Below are 16,156 nucleotides of genomic sequence, written 5' to 3'. Positions count from 1 at the left end.
ATGTCCAACTATTCATTTGAGTTGATTTGATAGCAAAATTATAGTGAAAGGGAACCGTTCTTCGCTGCTGTGGTTGCTTTGTCGAGCGACCACTATAGCGAAAAACGGGTGAAGAAGAAGGTATAATACTAGTTTCTGGGTTCATCGCTCCATACCCGAAACCAAATCCAAGTAGAATTATCATGATCTGGGTCTACCTAGCGTCCTGGATCGTTTTTTACCCAAATGGTTTATTCAACCATTGATTAGTTAATTAATGTTAAATAATGTAATTAGTGAAAATTTTGAATAATTTTTAATAGGGAAAATTTCCAAATCAGTATCCTGTATTTTGGCTCGAGTGACAATTTGGTCCCTGACTTTGACTTTAAAATGCGACAATCCAGTATCCCAATTTTTAAAATGTGACAATCCAATACCTGTGGTTAACGAGCTCGTTAATATGCCGTCAAGTGTCATTTGAAAAGTCAAAAATGCCCTTCAAAAATCATTTAATTCTCTTTATCAACCATCCATATGTTGACAAAAAACTAAACAATCCCAAATCTTAGCCTCTTCTACTCAAAAAAAGTTGGTGACTATTTAGAAGAATCTAAAATTTAGGATTGTTCATTTTATTGTCAATGTTTGGATGGATGATAAAGAGAATTAGATGGTATTCTTAGAGCATTTTTTACTTTTCAATGTCACTTAACGATTGATTAACGGCAGATACTGGATTGTCACATTTTAAAGTTCGGGGATCAAGTTGTCACTCAAGCCAAAATACAAGATACTGATCGGGAATTTTCCCTTTTTTAATATTATTAACTTAACACAAATTAGTAAAAATCATAAATAATCATCATTACTTATAACAAATTAGTAAATTATTATTAATAAATTAGTTGTAGTTAGTCAAAATCATTAATAAATTTCAAAATTTATTAGTGAAATTAATAGTACTTAGTGAAATATCCATTAGTTTTAGTAACTACTTACTATAAACCAAGTTCAGTTGAATCCCAACATACATCCGCCGACCATTGTTCCCAAGTAAATCAATCTAACATCCAATGGTTTCTTAGGCTGTTTTTAGATTTCTCATATCCATTTACTTGATCTGAAGGTACTATGCCCTTGAAAGTTGAAACACTCGTTTCAGCACCACTACACCATTCACATATGTTGTGTTCGCTATTTCGAGTGAACACTGTATATGCAGGATCGGGTGAAGAAGGTAGGTTAAATGGATTGGGTATGGGTCAGTTCCTTTTCTATCCAAATCGGGTTCAATCCATTTATCTTAAATGACCTAGCTTAATGGATCAGGTATAGGAATGGCAACAGGGCAGGGTTGGGGTAGGGACAGGCAGCCTCTCCCCATCCCCATCCTCGCTAATGGGGATAAGGTTATCTCTATCCTCAGGGGATCTCCACTCCCCATGATTTTTTATAATATCAATCATTTTGTTTTGATTTTTTATTTAATTTAAAAATAAAAATAAATTAAAACAATCCTATTAAAAAAGATCCAAACATATTCAACCATATTTTAAAAATATTAATATATAAATGTATGTGTACATATACATATATAAACGCATTCATACATATATACATTGATGAGGATCCCATGGGACGAGGAGTGCTATCCCCACCCCTGCCCTATCCTCACCAACAAGAATGAAAAATTCCCCATCCCCATCTTTGCAGGGGGAAATCATCCCCATCCTCACCCCATTCGAGACGGATCACCATGTGGATTGGGGAAATGGGGAAAATTGCCATCCCTAATCAGGTATAATCGGTTTTCTCATATCAAATTCAAGTCCGACCCATGTGACTTAAGTGGCGTTGCTTTATATATGCTTCGATTAAACCGATTAATTATTAATCATTGACTAATAAACTAATTAATTATTAATTATTGACTAATTACTGTAAATAATTACAATAAAAATTATTAATTATTGACTAATCAATAATTAGTCAATAATTGAGCCATGTGGACTCAGGTTAGGCCCACCCAACTTGCACCTCTAGCTCCTTTTGCTTCAATTTCTTTGAACAAAGCCCATATATCACACGGGTTTGAAAATTAATTTTAATAATACTGAAAATTACTGTTTAATATTACTGAATTTTACTATTATAAAATTAAAAAACTAACAAAACATTTGAAACTTAATTATTACTAATTTTAAATCCCCTAATCCATTTAAAATAGCAAAAATCAACATTAAATAAAAATTTAGTAAAAGTTAGAACAGTCTGATAAAAAATAAAAATTAATACAATTAAAAATTTCACAATGCTCCTTCTTGGAGTACAACTTGGGTGGGTTGGGCTTGGGTTGATCCTAAGTCTCAAACCTTAAGCTCAGGCTTGGCCCAACTCAAGGTCAAGCCCAAATTTACCAACCTAAGCTTAACCCAACACATCTCGGATCAGGCTTGGGCTTGGGTGTGTTGAGCTTTGTAGCCCAATTTTCAAGTATAATAAATTGATAATATGTAGATATGCATATTATAAAATGTTGAGCATGCTCAAATTGATTAGGTTAGGTTGGGCTCAAGCTACCCAAGGGCTCAACCCAAGCCCAACCTGTTAAGCCTGAGTTTTTTGGCCTAAAGCCCAACTTGAAGTTTACAAGGTCAAGCCCAACATGGGCAAAATCTCTGGTTGAGCCGGGTCAGGCTCAGGTTGGGCCCACCCAGTTGCGCCTTGCGCTCTTTTTGCTTCAATTTCTTTTAACAAAAGTCGTGCATCACAGGAGTCAATTTCTTTTTATTTTACTTGAAAAAATGAGAGAGAGAGAGTCGGTCTCGCGGAGTTCTTTTTGTAGGAAAGTAAGATATATCCAAGTCCAACCGTATCTTCTTCAACAGAGGCTGAATGTATTTAGGAAATATATATCCAATTATATTATCCTCTCCAAAACCTTGAAGGCGTGGAGTTCTTTTTAGGGAGAATGACGGTTCAGCCCAGGGTCAGATTTTTTAGACACTAAGTACAGTTGGGGTAGGTGTTAGCTCGGAATTGATGACAATTCATAGGTGGGCATTGATGTATAAAGTGGGGGTTTTTAATATTTTGAATATTTATAGATCTGCAGTAAAATTCAGAAATCTGCATTGGACCTGTTGTATTTTCCTTTTTTTATTTTACTTGAAAAAAAAAGAGAATTTCGCGGTATTCATTGTTGGAGTTGGAGTTGTATTCTCTGTTATCTCGGCTTTTCTATATATATAGGATACTACCTTCCACTCTTCATAGGTTGGATTTTTCTTGGCTCATTCAAGGAAAGAGGAATTCGTCCTCCCACGAATTGCTATTGGTCCAAGTCAACTATTATGCCAACTTGGATTAAGAGCCAGATAACGGTGGCCTCACCTGTTAGTTTTTCCCACCGTTATTTCATAGAGATATTTCTTTAGAAGAATTCAAATCAAAATAAAACTTCATACGGGACTTCCCATCTCCAAGCAAAACCCTATTACAGAGCAATTTTTTTGAGGATTTTCGAGCTCTCAAAAGTTTAAATATAACTTTTTCCAATGATTTTTCATCTACTCTAATAAAACATCCATCGGTTATCCATCTACTTTGCCAACGCCATGTTTGATTTTTTTTCTGTTGTTTAATTTATTTTCTTGATTTTTTTACTAGAATGTCTCATTCAACCTTTGTATAGTTAAATTGGTATAAGTGATACTTGGTTATATAAAACGGAAATCTGCAAATATATTGTTGGATTTATAATTACAGTTCCACTAATTAATTTAGTTAGTCAATTAATTTAATTTATTAATTAATTAATAAAAAATAAATGTTCAAAGTAAAAATAATACAACCATATGTGAATTCTACCTTTTTCTAGTGTTTTCAAACCATCGTTGACTCAGACAGTCAGACCGTTTGGCCCAGGAACCGTTCGTGCTACCAATTCTGTTTTACTCTCTAATCCTTGGCCAAAAACTGTTGAATTGGTCAGTAACTTGCTAACCCATGCAGTGGAACTGTTGGCCCATTCAATGGATTTTGGCTATTTTATTTTAATTATTTTTTTTTATTTTTAAGTTGGAACAAGTTGTCCATTTGAATGGAACAATTGAACCGTTGACCCAGAAATCGGTGTCCAGAAGTTCCGATTCCGGGTTGGTTTTTAAAACCTTGATTTTTTTTTCTCTTGTTTACTTGTGTTTGATACACAGTTTTTTTTTTTTTTTTTGTCTTATTTATTTTGTCTTGTATGTGTATAGCTATCTCATCAATTTGTTAGATTTTTTTTTCTATTGATTGATAAAAAATCATTACAACTAAGACCTACTAAAACTCATATTGTTACACCTACACCATATAGTCTAGAGCTACTATAACCATACATCTCCTCCCACATTATCTAAACAAATTTCATAAGAGGATGAGCAAAGCATTTTAACCATTCAAAAGTTCCTAACTTTTTTTCATAAAAAAAAAAAGTTTCAAACTTTGCTCTTATTTTGAATTCAAACATATCTTAAAATCTATGATTGTTGTCATTTTCAATGCAAATACATTAATGCATTTTTATCAACTTGCAAAACTGAACCCAAGTGTATATATGCACTAAACCGGCATTTGCATTCTTCTCAAAGGAAACATTATTAACATTTCTATATTAAAGATTTAGTTGTAAAGAATTTAGACAAATTTGTACACATATATGAACACTCAAAGTCTCGAAACATGTATTTACATGACAATCAAATAAAATTATAAAATTATAAAATATATTTTGCATGAACACCCAGGGTATATCAAGAGAGTTGCGGGTTTTGCTCCAAATGGGATTGGGAAGTCACAAAGTGAAATTTGCGGGCTTTGCTCTGATATTGAAAAGTAACGAGGTGAATTTATAACGGCACTCGAGATTTCCTATTCTCTCTAGCAGAAGATGTGACTATTACAGTCAAAAGTATGACCTCTATCGTTACGATAGACGACAACTTTGTCTGTGCAACTTTGGATTGGTGGCCTACAGGCAAGTGCAGTGCCCTTGTGCCACGGGGTAAATCTATAGTGGAAGAAACCTATGCGACGTCCAAGCTAAGAGTATCAGACCGTGACACTTGGGCTAAGGCTGGAATTCTCAATTTGGTAACCTAACCTACTTCTCTCTCTCTCAGTTTCTCATGTATTATAAACTGAAACGAAGTTATCATGATTGCAGGATTTAAATACAATTCTCGATAACGCTGTCAAGTGTAAGTAGATCACTACATGTAACTTAATCCCGTCGATGTTGCTTAAAAACCCATTCGACAGACTCGGCACTCGAGCTGGGGTTGAGTGTTGATGAGTCCAACAAGAAATGTGTATTTCTTGACGTGGGTTTGGATTAATTTTTGGGAACTACTGGTTGGTTGATTAGCTTTGTTTTCTGGTTCTGCTTGTTATATACAATTACACGTCACAAGGGGGACGAAGAGGGAAAAAAAGAATATACCAAAAAAGAATAGAAAAAAGGGATTTATATTCTTTCACATGTAGCTTATGCATACATCTAAACAAACAACTTCCTGCTTGATTAGATGATCTTGATAGATTTTCATTCTCACTATTAACACTTATGAAGTTTTACTTTGCTAGTTTATTAATTGACTAGATTAAATTTTCAGCTTTCAATTCTTTGAGGATAAGAATTGGAGGATCATTGCAAGATCAGATCTTGTACAAGGTAGGAAATGCGATTAAAGAATGTCCCAGCTTCAGCAATGATACCAAGGGGTTGTTCGGATTCAGCCAGGATTGCCTTACAATGGAAAGATGGGACCAGATCAATAGCTTCCTAGGACAGACTGGATGAATTTTTCATTCCTTAATAGCTATCTTCTTTACTTCTTTTATTTCTCTTTTGCCAGAAGTCAGAACAAGATTAGAATGTTTGTTTTCAACTTTGTTTAGAATTTTAGCTCAAGTGGCATATTATCTCACGGTTGCAGAGCTTTGTTGACATTTGGGTTGAATGCCCTCACTGGGAGGAAGAAGGTATCCGACGACAACAATCTCTACGTGGGTAACTGGAACCCAAAGAATGCTCGTGATTTAATGCGATACACCATCTCCAAGGGATGCAAGATTGATTCATGGGAACTGGGTAACTAAGATCTTAATCCGAATTTGTACAATTTGACATATTTCTCTTTTATATAATGTCATCGTCTTTTAATTTCATCAGGAAATGAGTTATGTGGAGGTGGGGTTGCTGCAAGAATACTGCCTGACCAGTATGCAAAGGACGTAAAAGTTCTCAGACGACTTATCAATAAGTTGTACAAGGATGCCACAACACGACCACAGCTACTGGCTCCAGGAGGTTTCTACTTTCTATGATGAAGAATGGTTCTCGGTCTTCCTTCAGGCTTCTGGACCTAATGTTGTCGATGGAGTAACCCACCATATTTACAACCTTGGCCCAGTTATCTCTTTCTTGTTTTCTCAACATAGTTGTCATACTACATTGAAGCAGAATGGGGTATGACTGAAGTGATAATGCAATTTTGTATCCATGGGTGAATGATTTTGGTTTTGATGGAAAATTATCTTTCTGGTATATATACAGGTAACGATCCTGCATTGCTCTCCAAGGTCCAGGATCCATATTTTCTTAGTCGGATAGCTCAGACATACAAGGACGTTTTAACAACCATCCAGCGCTTGGTCCCTGGTCATCTGCTTGGGTTGGGGAATCTGGTGGAGCATACAACAGTGGAGGCAAAGATGTATCACATACCTTCGTCAATGGCTTCTGGTGAGGACTGATTTTCCTTTTTTTCTCATTGAAATGAGACAGCAGCTTCTAGCTATGTTTTTCCATTATTACAGTGGACCAGTGAGAATTGTATGAACCTGGTGTCTCAATGGTATTGTTCACGAACAGTTACTTAGATCAGCTTGGTATGACATCAACCTTCAATCACAAGGTTTTCTGCAAACAGGCTTTGATTGGTCGAAACTATGCTCTCCTCAATACTACCTCACTTATCCCCAACCCGGATTACTATGGGTAGGTATTTCATGCAATCTACCTCTAGAGAGCTAATCCATTGATTGATTATTGAAGAAAAAAGAAAAGAATCATTTCTTCTCTTAAAGTTTTTTACCCATCATTTTATTTATTTTCTGCTACCAGTGCTCTTCTTTGGTACCGATTAATGGGAAGGAATGTTCTTTCAACAACTCACAATGGCTCCCCTTACTTGCGTGTATATTCTCATTGTTCAAAGCATCAGGTAACACTTAACCTGAACTTCAATGCAACTTCTCTAGATTTCCTTCAAAATTATTTTCTTTTGATATTTTTGGAGTTCTAACATGAAAAATTCAAATATCCATTTGTAACAGCCAGGCATAACTCTTCTTCTGATTAATATGTCCAATTCCACTTCCTTCAATGTTTCTGTGGTCAACGATTTAAACTTGTACCCACTATCTCAAAACAAGCAGAGTGCAAAGGCTCAAAGTGGACAACAGAGAGAAGAGTACCATTTGACTCCCAAAGATGGTAATATTCAGAGTGATGTTGTGCTGCTGAATGGGACGCCCTTGGTGCTCACAGAAGATTCAGATATCCCACCTTTGAATCCCATTAAGGTTGGTCCTTCTTCCCCTATCAACATTGCCCCTGATTCAGTCGTCTTTGCCACCCTTCAAGGCTTCAAGCCTCCGCCTAAGGTTAAGAGATTATTTTGGATATAGATATTAGGTTTTAGGGTTTTCTTTTATTTATTATGTGAGGCTAAGTTTTGGGGGCTGAAAAGGGAGAATGGAAGCCCCATTGAAGTAAAGTTTTCCTTTTTTATTTAAATACTAGGAAGTGTCTGTCAATGTCAAAGCATATTTTGCATTTTGCAGAGTTACATGGTTTGAAATTAGATAGTTGTATTTACAGAAAAAAAAACGAAATTAAATAGTTGAATCAAATTTCATAACAGTGAGCAAATATGAAAAGCATACACTTCAAAGAAAATAAGCATACCAGTTTTACCAAAAACAAATTTGCATCAGCCTAAGAAACAATGCACCCCAGAATCTCAAAAAGCTTTCTCAATAAACACTAGGTTTGGAAACCACTAGGTACATTGAGTTGGTTGTGAGCTTGCACTAAAAATATATATATAGAATACAATACACAAGTATAAGAGCTTATCTGCTAAAGGGATTAATGTACAAGAAAGTCATACACAAGCTGCAGCCTCAAAGTGGGGGAGTGCAACGAATGCAATGGACAAGGGAGCAACAGATATAGGAGATTCTACATCGACAAGAACAGGATCCAATGCAGGAATGTCTCCATTCTCAGTAAGCTCCAACGGAGTGCCATTTAAAACCATGGTTTGGCTTCGGATCTGCCCATCCATTGGGGTTAAACGGTATTCCTCTCTCATAGTTGTGATATCCGATGCTCTCCTTCCAACCCATGAAACTGTTCTCTTCAGACCATGAATGAAAGAGCCTTTTCTTTGAATGGTCTGCTCTCCTCTTCGTACATTGATGTTGATATCATTTTGGACCGTGATTCTAAAGTCTGTCTGGTTGCTTAAATTGATCAGGAGGAGAGTTATCCCTGCCTGCAACAAGACCCCAACTAATATAAGTATAACCAAGGGATTAAAATAATAATGGTAGTCCTCACCTTAAGTTGATTATGGACTTCCAACTATGTGCTTGAGGCAGGCTCAACAAAACCAACTAACCTAATCTAAGTTAAATTTGGTGGGGCTGGTTTAGATGCCATTATGTTTACATGTACGGATAAAATATGTAGGCATATTCGATGAATTTTTGTCTGATTCAGGGTGGGAAACTCTGTAGAGTTAGTTTTATGGTTGTCAATGGATTGGATCATGATCTAGTAAGCTTCCCTAATTCACCTAATTAGGAAACCTTTTGGTAAATATAATTAGATACTTGAACAAAACCTAGATATCCTACGGAAGTAAATGGATTAATTTGGGTCTAGGCATATCTGAGCTGACAATAGATATAATAGATAGAATCCATTTTGGGCACCTTATGTATCCAGAAAAATCATGGGCATGATGGTCCGTGGTTGGAATCAAAATCCTGGAAATCGGAATCGGATCCGGATCCATAAGATATGCACAACTCCCATGAAGGATTGGATTGGCGTCCAGTAAAGAGAAATAGGGTTTGGGGTTTTTGAGTCACTTGTCCACTTTTGCCGGCTGGAATGTGATTCTCATTCCCAGGGGGATGCCAGAATGGCCATTCCCTCAAATGGAGGAACGCTATTCTACCAAGAACGGGAATTGGAATCCCATTCTGCCCAACCGAAGTGCTGGAATTGGAATGGGCCATTCCGATTCCAGACCCCTATTCCTGCAAACCAAATGGACCCTAATTCTTGAACTTCAATGGGATTCATCACATTAGTATCCTTTTAATGAGTATAATATTGTAGGAAGTCTATGAACAGAATATGACCAGACTTACCCTTCCTTTTGAACAATGAGCATAAACACGTAAAAATGGCGATGCATCACTATCAACAGTAAGGACACTTTTCCCCATTAGCCGATGCCAGAGAAGTGCACTGTCATAACCAATCCATTCAACATTAGCAAAATGTTCAAATTTTATTGTATCATTCAAGAATGTATATAGCCTTAAATTCTCTTGCCTATAAAAGTCAGGGTTGGGAACAAATGTGGTTAAGTTGAGGAGACCGTAGTTCCCACCAATTAAAGTCTGTCTGCAGTATGCTCTTGTATTGTATTTGGATGCCATTCCAAGCTGGTCCAGGTACCTAAGTTTCATGCATATATTTGTGAGGCTAGCAGGACAGAAATATCCACTCCATCCCTAAAAATGAGATGGGAATGTATAAAGGGTGAAAAGGATATTAGAGAACAGGGTTACCAGAAGCTGTTTACAAATGTATTAGATACTAGACGGCCACCACTATTGTAGGCCCCACCAGATTCTCCAACCCATGCAGAAGCCCATGGACCATTTTTTTGTATGTTGAGCTCAAGATCTCTGAATGTTCCAGAAATCTGACTTAAATAATGAGGGTCCAATATCTTATTCACAAGATGTGGATCAACACCTGAAAAGAGAGGTCATAAATTACAGATAGTATTGGTAAGAGGTGCTTAAAGGCACAATAAACTATTGAGGCAGTACACATGTAAGGGTACACTTTTTCAGAGAAAATAAGGTGCAATTTCAATAAAAATGCTTTTTCATAGAAGATGTTTACTCTCATCCAATTGTTTCATCTAAGAGGTGGCTGAGGTGGGACAGGTTAGTCATTATGAAATAAAGCAGAATGATTTAAAAAAATTACAAACAGTAGCATCAAGTATACCTTAATATCATACAAGATAACCACAAAAAATTAAAGCATTACATAAAAACCAATAAAATATTATGCATTTATTTTGTTTTAGATATTAGAATATTAATATGGCTCTTCTTTTCAAAGCATCATTTTTGTTGATTCATTATTATCGTCTGATTAAATGAATAACTTGGTTTCTATGAACTTTGAGATTCTTTTCAATCAGAACTTTCTTCAATGCAATTTGGATCTCTAGAGAAATGGATAGAAAATTATATCATTTTTGTTTTTATAGGTTTTTTAAGATGTTTATTTAACTTGAAATTTAAAAATATGTCGAATTTTCTTTGAAAACAAACCCTAATAAACAGGATAATGCAGACCTTTAATTTAAAAAATCACTTTACACTTTGGTAGTAATTTGATAAACTTGTATACACAACAAATGGAGAAATTCGGTAAAATCTGCATCCCTATTTAAATTATTTTGATAAATGCATTCCTATTTAAAATTAAAATGAAAAATTAATAACCAAAGAATAGGAATGTTTTTGGAAGTACGTGAATACTTGCACAGATTGGAAGTGTGGACTTCTTTGACAGAACAAGTAGCATGGGTATCAACGAACAAAAAATTTTCTGCTAAATAAAGAAACTTCCATTAATGGCTAGAAAGAAAAATTAGGGTAGACCCTTTCCCCATATGTGATTATGTAAAGTCTGTTTTTCCACGAATCAATTATCTAATGGTACCAATCATATAGGTTGGAATCCATTATTAAAATAAAATCAGTGAACATTTGTTTTAAACAATTTTCTGTATATTCTATGCATAAATTTTATGTTAGATAAAATCACTCATATTGTCATACTGATTTTTATAAATAGAAGGCAGACTGTATGTTGCCTCACATACCAGGACCCAAATTGTAAATGTGATGTGTGATAACATTCACCACATCTGTCCCAGAGACCTGAAGAAGCTTGGCATACCAATCCTGATTATAAAATCCTCCTGGTGCTAAAAGCAATGGTCTTGAGTCGGATTTCTTGTATAACTTATTGATGATAGCTTTAAGGTTGATCAGATCTTTCCCATACTGCTCAGCATTTACACTTGCACCAACCCCACTTCCACTCAATTCGTTTCCTGGTAGAGAGTAAACATGGAGTAGAGGTGAGGGAAAATAGGATGAGAAGGAAACTTAAAAGGTTTCACTTATAAATCATACACTACCAAATTCCCATGAATCAATTTCATATCCTTTGGAAATGGTGTATTCTATAAAATCTTGAGCATTAATGGAGTCCCAAGCACCTCCCCAAACACCCTTTCTGATTTGGTGTCTTCCATAAAGTGCATTCAGACCAAATGTCATAATTGCTCTGCAACCATGGATTTTTAGATTCCATTAAAGCATTGAGTAGAATCATGAGGATGGGAAGCTCTCCTGTAAAAGCATTAAAAGCCCAAACAGCTGATGGTAGAACTTAAGTTCATACTTGATTAATCAATAAAAGGAGATCTGCATTTTGTTTAACCTTTCCTGAGTTTGACTAGAAACCAGAATAACAAAAATATACAGTATAACAAATACTGCTCTGTTGACAAAAAGATCTTCAAAGAACAGCTCTCATAAAACAACTATAAGAGATTCCAAAAGAAACAAGACAGAAGATCCAATGGCCTAGATTCTGAAAAAAGAAAAAGGAAGGGGTATTGCAGATTTATATTATTTCATTATACTGGGTCTGAGATCTTTGATGTAAAGCACCTTCTCAATAAGGTGGTCATCACACAGAATATACAGCTCTGACCATAGCCTGCAGAGCCAGGTCTATTTGTATCACATCCCTTCCAAGAAACGGTTTTTTTTTTCCAAGGTCTAGCATTTCTGCTGCTCTTGTAAATGGAGGAAAGCCCCTGTACTAGAAATCTGATTAAGTTGGAATACATCTTATGGCACCAAAGTTTCAAAAAGAATGTTTGTAGACTTCAAAAGGGTTTAGATTTTTCAAGTATCTACTAGGTCACCAGTTTCAGCTGACTAATATAGCCTTGCAAGCATTGGAAAAAAAAACAGATGTAGTTTCCTACTTTAGCCACAAACAAAAATAGTAGGATCAACTATCGGTTGCAAACCGTAAGAAATCAATGAAAAAAATACTTGTTTACCTATTTCTTAAGAAGCGAAGTGTTTACTTCCAGCTTATGAATGAACTTAGAAGACATAACAATTAAACGGAAAAGAAATTAATATGCAAATGCAAATCCTTACCCTGTTTTATTGAATAAATGGTTGATTTCATCCCACCTATCCATGTTCAAGCAACCCATTGAAAATCCAAACAGCCCATCTGATTTCTTTTGAAATGGTTGACAAGGAGAATTCAAACTCCCTACATTATACACAACTTGGTCCTGCAAAGAACCTCCAATTCTTATTCTCAGAGGATTGAAAGCTGCACACCATAAATACGAATTGGAAGAGTATTAGGTGTCTAAAACTGTCCTGAAGAACTAAATACACCATAAATATCATGAAAAGCCACAGACAAGTAATTGATGATGCTAACCCAATAATCATAACCACAAACCTTGAATGGCGTTAGCAAGAGAAGGATGGGACAAGTCCTGGAAAGAAAAACAGCAAATAAACTATTATTAGCTGGAATATTAGACAGATGTCTTGGTCTTACTGAAAGTAAATCATAACTTGAAACAGCAAAGATCTAAGTTGAACTCATACCAGATTAAGAATAGAAGACTCTCCCCATGGGCATTGGTTGTAGTTGCACTTATCATGAGGCCACCAATCAATAGTAGCACAGATGAAATTATGGTCTGTTTCAGCTATAATTGTAGACCCCTTGACTACAATTGTTGCATCTGCAGTCTCTTGAGCCAAAATCCCCGGAAGAGAGGCAAGAAAGAGCAAGACAAAGAGCTGGAAAGCCATTCTAAGATCACTACAACAGTTCCAGCTACGATGCGACCAAATTAAATGAACTGCAACCAAAAGAAAAATGACTAACAAATGAAATGGCTGATCTTAACATCTGATACACACCATCCTCCGTTTCTACCGACAGAAGTAAATGTTATGCAATTTGAACTTGCGAATAGATAGAAAATTGAGTGTATAGAACCCGAATTCTCTTCCTTACGACCAGATCACCGTATTAACCAGTCAAGAACAGAGAAGTGGTGGCTCAAGAAGCAATAAAAGCTGAAAGAGAAGAGCGGAAAATGAAGGCATTTTTGCACCAAAAACCTTAAGCGTATCGTTAATAAAAGAAATGGATCTTGAAATTTGATCTATAAGCAATTCAGAACGACAGAAATTATGTCCGGTGTCGGTGCCTCTACTAATAAAATATGTAAACTTTCATCTGGGTAGTAGTAAAATCAAAGCAGCAGTGTTATAAATTGGAACGCTTGGTGAATGAACAAAACAAAAAAAATAAAGTCATAGCCCGGGATAAGAGATTGAGCTCTATACAAATCAAAAGAAGAGAAATTGTATCTTAAACTTATAGTTGTATTCGATAGCAACAAATCTCTCGCCTAACTCAGAGCTCCCAACAAAGGATAGTAACTTTCAAAGAAACTCAAGTGGAAAAAACCAACCTTCATTGAGTCATTGACCATACTTCAGCACTACTAGCGTCGGGAGATCACATCACATCGAACCTGGGACTGGTCCTTCTGATTTTCTGAAGGACAACAGAGCTTAACGATGGCATGATTCTTGCTAGAAAAAAAGGAAGTTTCTCTAGTGGGTTTGCTTTGCTTCTACTCTTTTCGTCTCCAACCATAACAATTACAACAAAGGATCAAGTCAGGTCAGGTGAAAAGCAACAAGCAAGTCGTTGTCAGATTCATCGTGTCGGCATGAGTTCCTTAGCTCTTTGGCACCGAACGGTAAGCTCTTTTTTATAGAAATATTCGTCGATACTACTATACCCCAGAAAGACTTTCAGAAACCAAGCGTGGTACATTTGGTGCAGTAGGTAGAGAGAGAGAGATTGTTTTCTTTGCCTTGGAAGATTCCCACCTTTTTAGAAAACAGGGGTTGATGCCTGCACTGTATTTTCTATCCTCAGTAGGCCAAGAATTAATAATTTAATTAAATTACATAGATGTTTTTTTTGGTGGTCTAAAGGCTCTAAACTTTTTATGGGTATACCATTGGTATTGGGAGATGAAGAGGATCAGGACATGTTTGTAATTTCTTATCATTTAAAGATATATATTGAAATTCATTGTTTACCAAACTCTTTAGACTTGAGAGTTAGGTATTCTTGCTTGAATCCATGAACCCTCCTGTCACTTCCATACTTTTTTTCTTCTCATTTATTCTTACGAAGGTTAAAAATATCGATGTCTTGGTATGGGCGTATTGGGTAAATCGATATTATTTTTTTTAATTTTTTTATTTTTTTCTGAAATTGGTTCAAAAGGTCGGTTTAAGTCTCCTCCATCCCTTGAACTAGTCAGATTCCCGATACACCCACTATAGGAACATATCGGTGGGGTTTCGGAACAATACGTATCAGCCATTACGGGCCAATACATATCGATACTTTAAACCTTGATTCCTACTACTAGTACTACAATAATAAAGTATTTTTGTCCATTAGTTAGAACTTGGTGTATATGAAATTTATTTTAATGTTTTTTCATATTTGGAAGAAAATGGCATGCTTTGATTATCATAGAGGTGGACCAACTCCTTATACCACATTTACACTATTTGTCATGTTATATTTTATTGATTTATTCAAAGATAGAGAAAAAAAAATCAATGTATTAAAAACCAGGTACAGGGGTCATTCAGGATGGGGTACTGGGTAGGGTGAGCATGGGTCAAATGGTCAATTCAATTTTGATTAATCAAAATTGAGATTTGAGAAGCAGCCCAAGCTCATTTCAGGGATACCATGGTGCCTATACCATGTATAGCACATGGTTAGAGAAGCCAATTAAACCAGAGCAGTCGACCAACTTGGGAAAACCAGAAATTTTTGTATATGCTTGATTATTAGATGAGGTTAGTGATCTTGCCATTGTCTCAGTTTAATCACTTGATCAGATTAACATAACGCCCGGCTTGGAAACTCCACTACCTGATCAACCAAGACATCGCCATGGTTTTCAAACCGCCATTGATTCGAATGGTTGGACTATTTGGCCCGGGAATTGTTCAAACAATCGGTTTCATTTTACTCCAAACCTGATCTTTAACCATAATGTTGAATCAGTCAATAATTCATTGACCTACAACTGATCCATCAACCTATTTAATAGTTTTTTACCGTTTTTTATTTTTAATTATTTTTATTTTTTTTATCAGAATAAACCATCCATTTGAATCAAGCAATTGAATCATCAACCCAAAAACCGATGACCAAAACGATTTCATTTCTAGGTCAGTTTTTAAAACCATGATCGCCATTCTACTGTTTCTATGTATATGTTGACTTGTAAATTTTGAGCCGATTCTGCTCAACGCCGAAAACCTGCCATAAATAGTTCCTTATATCAATTATCACTTATCAGATGGCTCATGGTAAGTTCAATTATCTGACGACTAACACTTACGTTGACGAACCGTGACCCAAACCTCTTCAAGGACAGCCTATAACATAAAGCATAAGACAGATTTGAGCAACGTTAACGTACAATTGCACTAGCCAAATAAACTGATACAATGAACAATGTAAAAACCAACCTAAGTTTAGAGCCCGGATCTCTTAAAATCAAAGTTTGTGCATTCAGCCGCACATCAGGAATATCTTCTGCATTTAAGATCTTTCGTATGG

At 35.8% G+C, this 16,156-nt stretch overlaps 1 protein-coding gene and 1 pseudogene across 5 annotated transcripts; one reads left to right on the top strand and one right to left on the bottom strand.

Annotated features, from left to right (window-relative positions):
* The first annotated feature begins 4,875 nt into the window (after positions 1-4,875).
* Positions 4,876-7,953, top strand: LOC104598181 (heparanase-like protein 2; annotated as a pseudogene). Its single transcript, XR_016085646.1, has 9 exons — positions 4,876-5,121; positions 5,195-5,228; positions 5,643-5,828; positions 5,969-6,121; positions 6,203-6,440; positions 6,584-6,775; positions 6,905-7,030; positions 7,157-7,256; positions 7,369-7,953. The product of XR_016085646.1 is annotated as a heparanase-like protein 2 (transcript).
* LOC104598002 (heparanase-like protein 1) lies at positions 7,935-14,423 on the bottom strand. 4 transcript variants are annotated; one of them, XM_010259847.3, is made up of 11 exons: positions 13,962-14,403; positions 13,402-13,560; positions 13,081-13,278; positions 12,929-12,965; positions 12,610-12,793; positions 11,568-11,716; positions 11,247-11,480; positions 9,907-10,096; positions 9,668-9,793; positions 9,481-9,580; positions 7,935-8,594 (listed from the first exon to the last, which is right to left on the bottom strand). In XM_010259847.3, exons 2-11 carry the CDS (start codon positions 13,402-13,404, stop codon positions 8,202-8,204), a joined length of 1,614 nt encoding a protein of 537 aa, XP_010258149.1. In that variant the 5' UTR covers positions 13,405-13,560; positions 13,962-14,403; the 3' UTR covers positions 7,935-8,201. The 4 variants fall into 4 exon arrangements, with proteins under 4 accessions (XP_010258149.1, XP_010258148.1, XP_010258147.1 ...); XM_010259846.3 differs by lacking the exon at positions 13,402-13,560 and having other exon boundaries at positions 13,081-13,340; positions 13,962-14,423; XM_010259845.3 differs by lacking the exon at positions 13,402-13,560.
* Positions 14,424-16,156: the final 1,733 nt, after the last annotated feature.

This window comes from Nelumbo nucifera, chromosome 4, assembly GCF_055504915.1.
Source record: "Nelumbo nucifera cultivar China Antique chromosome 4, China Antique-T2T, whole genome shotgun sequence".
Lineage (NCBI taxonomy): Eukaryota > Viridiplantae > Streptophyta > Magnoliopsida > Proteales > Nelumbonaceae > Nelumbo > Nelumbo nucifera.
The sequence above is the reverse complement of the archived record's forward strand: the minus strand, read 5'-3'. Positions and strand labels throughout refer to the sequence as shown.